General features: G+C 39.8%; 1 protein-coding gene across 1 annotated transcript; it reads left to right on the forward strand.

The window, feature by feature from the left end:
* The first annotated feature begins 630 nt into the window (after window positions 1-630).
* On the forward strand, window positions 631-2,984 carry LOC311138068 (uncharacterized protein). Its single transcript, XM_084172720.1, has 2 exons — window positions 631-1,200; window positions 1,859-2,984. Exons 1-2 carry the CDS (start codon window positions 854-856, stop codon window positions 1,932-1,934), a joined length of 423 nt encoding a protein of 140 aa, XP_084028846.1. The 5' UTR covers window positions 631-853; the 3' UTR covers window positions 1,935-2,984.
* The last annotated feature ends 6,547 nt before the right edge of the window (window positions 2,985-9,531 follow it).

The following is a 9,531-nucleotide window of genomic DNA, read 5'->3' on the forward strand; positions in this document are numbered from 1 at the left end:
TAAATATTTTGTCTTGCCCATTCACCCTCTGAATGGAACACATTCAGAATCCATGTCTCAATTGTCTCAAGGCTTAATAATCCTTATTTAACCTGTCTCCTCCCCTTCATCTACACTGATTGAAGTGGATTTAACAAGTGACATCAATAAGGTATCATAGTTTTCACCTGAACGGTTTTACTCGTTCCATGGAACTTACCTGACTCACCTGAGAGTGGAGGAGGTGCGTGATTGCACTTGGATGAAAATAACTGAATTATGTCTCCTCCCCCCAAGGCTTAAAACGAAAGCACACACACACAGGCAGACAGTATTGCAAGTATTGCTTCTCTCTCACACACAAAGTTTTGTCGTTGAATAGTTAGTCGCTGTGCTGAGAATCTTCCAGAACCTGTAAGTAAAAGCTTGCCTATTATTGATAATGATAAAAATGAAAAGGTTTGTCTAAATCTTAAAGTTATGGATGTTAGAAATCTGTGGGATATTTTTCTTCACATCTTTCAGAAAAACCTGACAGCCTGTTGATTTAAGATATATTTTTATATTAGATACGTTAACATAGTGCCAGTGATGAAGTCACTGAGTCTAATTTGAACATGTTTTAATTTAACATGATAATGTCTTTTGCAGCTTCCTGACCGACGCTCCTAATCACAGGTCTAGGATCAGCTCAGCCTCATCAAATCCAAACCAGGACCTTAATAAACCACAAGGGGAAAACTGACCTCAAACCAGCGTTTAAACCCCACGTCTTCCTGCCCAGATACTGACTCTCCGTCCAGAGTTCCTCTGTGCTCCAGCCGTCCATCCGTCCATCCATCCGTCCGTCCATCCGCACACCAGCCAGCTAGCCATGGGTCTGACGAGCGAGGACATGGAGTGCTGCATCTGCCTCCAGCCCTACTCTCGCACGGAGAAGATCCCTCGGATGCTCCACTGTAAGCACACATTCTGTGGGCCGTGCTTGCAGACCATGTCCAGTCTCCAGAGCGGCCTGCTTACAGTACGCTGCCCCCTGTGCCGCTGGATCACCTGCACCGGGCCCATCCTCACCCTGTCGGGGTCGCTGTGGGTTAACACTGAGATCTGGGACCAGATACTAGACAGACAACAGGAAGAGGAGGAGGAGGAGGAGGAGGAAGAGGAGAAAGAGTGGATGGGAGCTAACAGACAGACACAGACCACTACACAGTATGAATGGTGAGTACCCCAAGCGAAGGTGGATGGACGGACAGACTGATTTACAAACCTTCCTCTGCTCTCTGATTTTTTCCACTTATTTTCTTCTCTCTCTTTTGCCGCGCTCCCTGCTTTCTCTCGCTCTCTCTCTCTCTCGTATCTCTCTTTCTCTCTCTTTTGCTGCGCTCCCTGCTTTCTCTCGCTCTCTCTCTCTCTCGTATCTCTCTTTCTCTCTCTTTTGCTATCACTCTCTCTTTCTCTCTCTTTTGCTGCGCTCCCTGCTTTCTCTCGCTCTCTCTCTCTCGTATCTCTCTTTCTCTCTCTTTTGCTATCACTCTCTCTTTCTCTCTCTTTTGCTGCGCTCCCTGCTTTCTCTCGCTCTCTCTCTCTCTCTCGTATCTCTCTTTCTCTCTATCTCGGCTTCTCTCCCTTTCTGTATGGCTATATCTATTTGTCTTGATCTCTCTCTGCGTCAGTTGTATTGTTGTACTGCGATATTACTTTAGGTGACGGTTTCCTTACGATGATCGTATTTATGATCGTATCATGCAGCTAGTACAGCTTCCTTCTTAGGTTCAGACGTCTGTTAAATGACTAAATTGTCATTCTCTCTCTCTCTCTCTCTCTCTCTCTCTCTCTGCCTGCTCTGTTTCTTTCTCCCTCCTCTCCTGTCCTCTAGCTCTCCATCAGGGCACTCTGGCCTGAGGCTAAAACTACAGAAATTCCTGAGGAGGATGAAGCACAAAGTACTGTAAACCAAGAAGACGAAGAGCAGAGGGAAAAGAAGACTGGATTCTATCATTTCAGAGTAGGAGAGACTCACTGAGTAATGAAGCTAATGCACAAAACAGGACCGACCGGGGATGTTCCATAACGAAGCAAGGTTGAACCAATCACAAGGATTCATATGCTTTAGGTTTGCTTGAGTTTGGATATGTGTTGTCAGTTAACTAAGGGTTAAATAATAATACTAATAATAAAGGGTTGAGGATTGAGGATGAAAATATATTAAATGGATTGAGGATGAGGATGAAAGAATATATTAAATGGATTGAGGATGAGGATGAAAATATATTAAATGGATTGAGGATGAGGATGAAAGAAGGATAAAGGAAGTTATGAATTGATGGATGGATATATAGCTGGATATATAGCTGGATAGATAGCTGGATAGATAGCTGGATAGATAGCTGGATAGATAGCTGGATAGATAGCTGGATAGATAGCTGGATAGATAGCTGGATAGATAGCTGGATATATAGCTGGATAGATAGCTGGATAGATAGCTGGATAGATAGCTGGATAGATAGCTGGATAGATAGCTGGATATATAGCTGGATAGATAGCTGGATAGATAGCTGGATAGATAGCTGGATAGATAGCTGGATAGATAGCTGGATAGATAGCTGGATAGATAGCTGGATAGATAGCTGGATAGATAGCTGGATAGAGGGGTGAAGGTTAGAGACTGTGACCTGCACAATGTGTGCCGTTTACAATACAATATACTGTGAACAATGTTTATAATTTATTTTTAATCATTTGACAAAAGGTTTATAACTGCAAGAAGGGAAGTGTATTTTTTAAATGTTTTTATTACAACATTTTAGGGGGTAGATCAGCTTTAATATTGCAGCTAGATTGTGGCTTCTATCAATGTAATTGTCTGCATCATTTCCAATCCCCCATATCAGAGAAATGGTATTTGTTTATCCTCATTTTACTTGTTTTATTTAGCTTTTCTACTTGAAGTGCATGTTTTTATACTGGAGTTCTATTTATTGGTAAATAAATACATCTACTTTAAAAGAACTCTGTCTTCGAGTTGTGAAATTGCTTATTTTTATCACTACATTAGGAAAGTAACTGTCCAATATCCAACTGTTTATGGAAGCCAAATATAGTTTACATTTACGTAATTTAGCAAACGCTCTTATCCAGAGCGACTTACAAATTATACTATTCCAGGTATTCCTTAAAGAGGTAGGGTTTCAAGTGTCTCAGGAAGGTGGTCAGTGACTCCGCTGTCCTGGCGTCGTTGTAGTTGGTGGTGTTACTACATTAGGAAAGTAACTGTCCAATATCCAACTGTTTATGGAAGCCAAATATAGTTGGTGGTGTTACACTGCACAGTCTACACTACTATTTCCGAAAACAGAAAACAACCCCAAAACGTTCCGCTGTCCTTGGTTTTGGTGTGTGCAGTAAAACTGAAACCGCTCTCTGTCACAATCATGTTTCAGAGAACCTTGTATGCATTCTTGCATATGAGATTCCCTAAAAACACGTCACTTCGATACAGCTATAACCGGAATTGACTTTTTCTAGCAGGTTAGAAGAATTTACGCAGCAGGTTAGGATAATTAACGTAGCAGTTTATTTTTTATTTTATTTATTTAACCTTTATTTAACCAGGTAAGCCAGTTGAGAACAAGTTCTCATTTACAACTGCGACCTGGCCAAGATAAAGCAAAGCAGTGCGATAAAACCAACAACACAGAGTTACATATGGGGTAAAACAAAACATAAAGTCAAAAATACAACAGAAAATATATATACAGTGTGTGCAAATGTAGTAAGTTATGGGGGTGTCGTGTATTGGGATTATGCCTTTGTTAAATGTTTTAAGTGGAACCAGAGAGTACGTTAATTTTAGTATCAAGAGGGAATGTTTTAGTGTAACGCCACATACAACAGACAGGAAGTGTGTTGTAGACAGGGGAGACTGGTGATTGGCCAGAAGAGGGAGCCCATCTTTTTGCATTGTTTATAAGTAGGGGTTAAACGAAGAAGAAGGGCAGAGCGGCCATTCTGAGGCGTCGCTCTCCGGATGTCATGACATCTGTCACTTATGCTGAAGCTTGTGATATGAATAAACCTTATGATCCAAGTTCAGTATGAGCGGACTCCTTTGTTCATCAGCAATAATTGCCACCATTCACCCGATACGACAAATGGCGCCCAACGTGGGGCTGGTCTGCATCTCTCCTCTGTTTCATTCAGCCGCCAAGCTAACTCGGTCTGAAGTGCCAGAAAAGGGTGAGTTTTCCTCACAGGTTGTTAGTTTGGATGCTATGTGATTGTACACTGGAGAAATGTACCATACGACCGTGCCTCGTGTGGCGTTATTGCTGATAACTGGGGGTCTGGCTAATCATTATAAAAAATTTAAAAACAGCGCAAAAGTGGGTAGAGCTTATGGATTGTTTATAGAGATGTGTTGCTTGAATAGTAAGTCAAGAACAATCGGGGCCAAGATATGTATACAAGTTAGGACATTGCAGGATTTGATAAAGCCCTCGGAACAAACGAGGCGACCGCATGGTGGGCCATAAAATCCTGGTAACGCGTTATGGGTAACAGGTCAGTCAGTCAGTCATGACTGGAGTTTGGTTGTAGATTTAGTGGGGGTTGCTTGCCCATCTTCTGTCCGACGGGATATCTGCTTGGGGGGGACCGCTCACATAAAAATATCCAGAACTCACGGCAGCCTAAAGTTAGGACAAAGGAAAAAGTAATTAAAGACGCAATGTCAGGTGCATTGTTTTTATGCTACATGGTGCATACAGGCTAAGGCTAAATGCTAAGGCTAAATGCTAATATGCTGCATGCTAACATGTGACCGTAGAGGTCCACTGCGATGGTAATAAAGCCTCTTAAATTATGTTTGTATGTGGAATTTCGGTTCTATGTTTTGTGAGCGCTGTTAAATGTTGTTTGACTATGAGGGGGAAACGGAGGTACAGCAGGACTGTTAACCGTCTATTTGGGGTTGGGGAGAGATCTAAGAATCTCCCTTCCACGGTGAAAAAGTATTTTTGAATGTATCGCGCATGCGTGGGATTTTACTAAACAACACATCTGTTACACTGCAGGGGGAGACAGGGAGACACAGACGTGGGAACAAATAGGAGAGATTTTAACACGAATCTTATAGTTTTAAAGCGGCTGGTGTTTGAACATGAAACTATTTGTTGAGATGTCGTGAATTTATACATTAGATATATGGTGACGGAGTATAATGAATTAAATTAAATGACGGATTAAAATAAAATAATGTTTTTGAGCGATCTATTTAGTCCTGAGTTAAATGACGGATTAAAATAAAATACGTAATGAATTAAATTAAGTCTTAAAGCGAATATGAGTGGGGGAATGTTGAATATGGTTGAAGTAACTCAGTATTGCATTAACTATTAAAATCTTTTCCTGTGTCTCTGTTCTTCTGTCATATGAGAGGAGCAATAGGACGATACGACAGGAGAGAGAGAGAGAGAGAGGAAGTGCTGACGTGACATCACGTGACGCGGCAGAGGATCGGATCAGATATCAGGCTAGTTCACAAAATCTTCCCCTAACAGGATATGTGATGTTATGACAATTTCACATAGGCTTGGCAAATACTGATTTGAATAAAATTTGCATTTTGGAGTCTCTGTGCATCACTGGGCTGGATTACAGTTCGGTTGGAAATCAGGTACTGACATTATTCTGGAATTAAGATACTTGGGTGCATATTAAACAATGGAATTTATGGGAATTGTAGTGTTGTAAGGTTACAGGCTTTGTTTATGGGTATTGTAGTCTGAAGTTGACTACTTGCATTTGATGGGTTGTGGTAAGATAGCCACCACTAATTGATAAATTGGTGACATAGGATATAGGAATAAAAATTTGTTTTAATTATTCATGATTTTTAATTGATTTATAAAAAATATTTTTTTTTTGGGTTGTTTAGGTTTATATTAATAATTGAAGGGGGGAAGCCATAGGCTATATAGTCTAAAAATAAAATAATTCACGATAAAGGAATATAAAAGGGTTGTTACAATGGGGAAAAACGACATCAAGGCTATAAAAAGTCATTACACCGGTTGATATAATACAAAATGGTAATCCTTTAGTTAAGAGTATTGCTAGGTTATCCGGCAAATGAAACAAAAGTTGCCCTTCATTCTCAAACAAAAACTGATAAAAGAGTCCAGCGATAAGATAAACAGAGGTATAGAGAAAATGCTAAAAGAAGGAAAGGCGATAGAAAAACTAAGCGCAGAAGTCAGGTAGCTTAGCTGGGGCGGTAGGTAGCTTAGTGGTTAAGAGCGTAGTGCCAGTAACCGAAAGGTCGCTGGTTCTAATCCCCGAGCCGACTAGGTGAAAAATCTGTTGATGTGCCCTTGAGCAAGGCACTTAACCCTAATTGCTCCTGTAAGTCGCTCTGGATAAGAGCGTCTGCTAAATGACTAAAATGTGAAAATGTGAAAAAAGTCAGTATACCTTTCTCACATACGGATTCAGCAAAAAGACCCCCACCTTATGAGAAGGAAGTAGAGCTTAGGGATGCTTATCCTCAGCTTCCAGTGATCATCCAGCAGGGTGATTATTGCATCAGAGATGAAGATGAACGAATAATAGATAGAGGACAAGCAGAAACGACCAGAAAGATGAATCCAAAACTCCAGAAGTAAGAAAAACCGAGATGTCTGGAAACTAAGAGAAGAATGAGGTTCGAGTTCAGATGAAGACAGCGATAAAGAGGAGACTGAAGGTGCTGTGTATTCAAAAGGAGTTTATCCTACAAGGACTGGCACAGAAGAAATAGAAGGAGATATAGACCGATGCTTATCATGCCTGGATAAAGCGAATAGTTTAGAAGAGGAGAAACTGCTGAGAAAAGGATCCCAAGAATTGGAGAAGAAGAAGGAGAAGAGAAGCTTTGGTTATGAAGAATCAGAGTGAACCAAATCAACAATCACTGTTACAGCTTCAACTGAACAATATCAAATGCAATTGTACCAGCCAAGGGGGGTACCAGGTGTTCCATATCCACAGCCAGTTTCTGGACAGACACAGAATTGGAGAGGAAGAGGACGAGAAGAAATAGAAGGAGGAGGAAGATTTCAGCTACACTTCCAGCAACTTTCAGAAGACTGTTATAATTGTGGACAGATTAGTTACTTTACCTGTGAGTGCAACAAGTCAGGAGGAAACAACAGAGAACATTTTTAAGGAAGATACAGGGGCCAGTCAAGATCACCTGTTCTCCAGGTGAACCCTAAGGATTCTAGAGCCTAGAAGATACAAAGGGGGGTGTCAGCTGATAGCATCGATTAGAGAAGAAGAGAAAATATCTAACAATTGAAGTAAAACCAGAGGACTATGAGAAGTAATGGTGAATAGTGGAAAAGCTTTTATCTGTGTTCAGCCTAAAGAGGTTAAACATCTCACTATGTAAAATGAACTAATTAGGATAGGGATTTGAGGTAGTAAAACAGTTAATTACTCTTAAGGAACCAATTGAGCTCTGCTATAGAACTCAAAGAGAAATCAAAATAGACATACTAAAAATATACCTATTGCATTGTTGGGAAGAGATGCATTGTTTAAATTGAATTGTACAATAAGATGTACACTAAATGGCTGTCTGGTAGAGGATGTTAAAAAGTAGGGTTTTTGGGAATCATATTTGCTTAAAAAGATAATATCATAGGAAGGATGATAATCTATTAGACTGCCTATTAGACAATCTGTCTGGAAAATAAAGTTAAAAGGGGTGACTGTTATTCTGGGTTACATTCTTACACTAAGAGATTTCAGGCTAGGCTAAAAGGTGTTTAGTCGTTTGTCAAGTCTGTGTGTAAAGAAGTCAGAAGCAGGTGGGGACTTTCCCAATCACATATTCTAAAAATTGGTGGTAAAGGGATTTTATGAATACATCAGTGGAAAAGGTTTTTAAAGGTTAGGAGAAAAGATTAGACAAAAAAGTTAGGAGAACTAGGTTGAAGGAACTCTAAGACAGTAAGCTAAGTTTCAAAGTTAGTAGTAAGAGAGAGAGAGAGCAGTGGTGAAGGACATTTTAGAGTAGGAAGATCAAGGTAATTATAGGTGTATTTTTTATAATCAAAAGTTTGAAAGTCAGGGATTAGAGGTAGGACTGAGAGTGGAAAAAGTGACACTAGTGGTGATAGATGGAAGTACAAGCAAAGACTTCAAAGCTTTGGGGAAAATGGATGAAGTAACAATAAGGACATTAACACGTCAGTCTATTAAAACAACAGTGAGAAGCAATTTAACTCTTTCAACATTGATAGTTATTAAAGCCATAAATATATCGCATTTGATTATAAGGAAGCCAATGGCTCCAGCACCAATTTTAGAGGAAAAATACTTATTAGGGTTAGGATGGGGACGTTCCTCCCACATGGAGAGATAATTATGGAGAAGAAGTATTGTTATCAGGACCAAGAGTAGAAGCTGTTGCACCTAATCAAAGGAGGTATAGTTTGGAAGAGGGTTATGAGTGACTGTTCACTTATGTTGCGTAATGTTACAGAGAAAGGTCAGGGAGAATATATGTGTACTTATCTAGTGCAAGCATTAGAATTTGTTCCGGTTAAGAATGATTGGTTAAAGGGCTATGTAATTCGTAAAGTGACGCTTATAATGGAAGATTTGAAATCTGTTGAAGTTTCCACAGTCACCAAAGGAGTTCAGGAAGTATATTATTACAGTAGACACTCCAACAGTAGATAATACACATAGGATATCGGCAACTTTCGCACTAGAAATAGTTAAGAGTGTTGATACATCAACTAAATCAACTACTTTAATGGTAACTTTGGAAGGGATTAATGATACGATGGCAATAACAAATGTGGGAAGTATGACACCGACAACAACTTTTCTGAAATTAAAGGGGGTAGCAAGAAGGACTCAGGGGTTTATGTTACGGATGGAGAGTGCTGTCAATGATAGTACGAATAGGGTTAAAATAGGAGAACAGATAGTAGTGGAGAGAATATAGATTCATCATGGAGGTACAGGATGAGGTCTTTGATTTTGATGACAGACAAGGAGAGGTATCTGATCAGTACCGCTCGTTAGGGAAGAGAGAAATTAAATGCATGTAGTTTGATTCTTCTGTTGTGAAAATTAAAGATAGCAGGTAGGAATCTTTGGTTCCAACAGCTCATTCTGTAAGATCAGTGAGGAATCTTGAGGGTCCATGTCTGGTGAGAATTCCAGCACCAAACATATTAGAGACGGTCGCTCGACCTCTATCAAGTATGTGTCAATTTTATGCTTTGTCATGACTGTGGTATCAGCAACAATCAGTAACCGATAAAATAATGTTGTTGTCAAAACATTTGTTTAAGCCTAGGTTTAGGTGTTATTGGGTTAAGTGAATTAACTTGTGTGCATTTGTTAGATGGGAAGAAAAATCAGGTAACAGCAAACCCTGAAGCATTTGAGATGAAACCATTTGAGGGTTAAAAGTTGTTTTTGTTCTAATAAAACATATGATGTAAGGGGTATGTTTATGGGAATATCAGATTGTGATGATTATATGATAAC

The sequence above is a fragment of the Coregonus lavaretus genome (genome assembly GCF_964263955.1).
Source record: "Coregonus lavaretus genome assembly, chromosome: 12".
NCBI lineage: Eukaryota > Metazoa > Chordata > Actinopteri > Salmoniformes > Salmonidae > Coregonus > Coregonus lavaretus.

Coding starts and splice junctions, on each gene's coding strand:
- LOC311138068 (XM_084172720.1), top strand. CDS start 854: ATGGGTCTGACGAGCGAGGACATGGAGTGCTGCATCTGCCTCCAGCCC. Junction 1,201..1,858: donor ACCACTACACAGTATGAATG/GTGAGTACCCCA, acceptor CCTGTCCTCTAG/CTCTCCATCAGGGCACTCTG.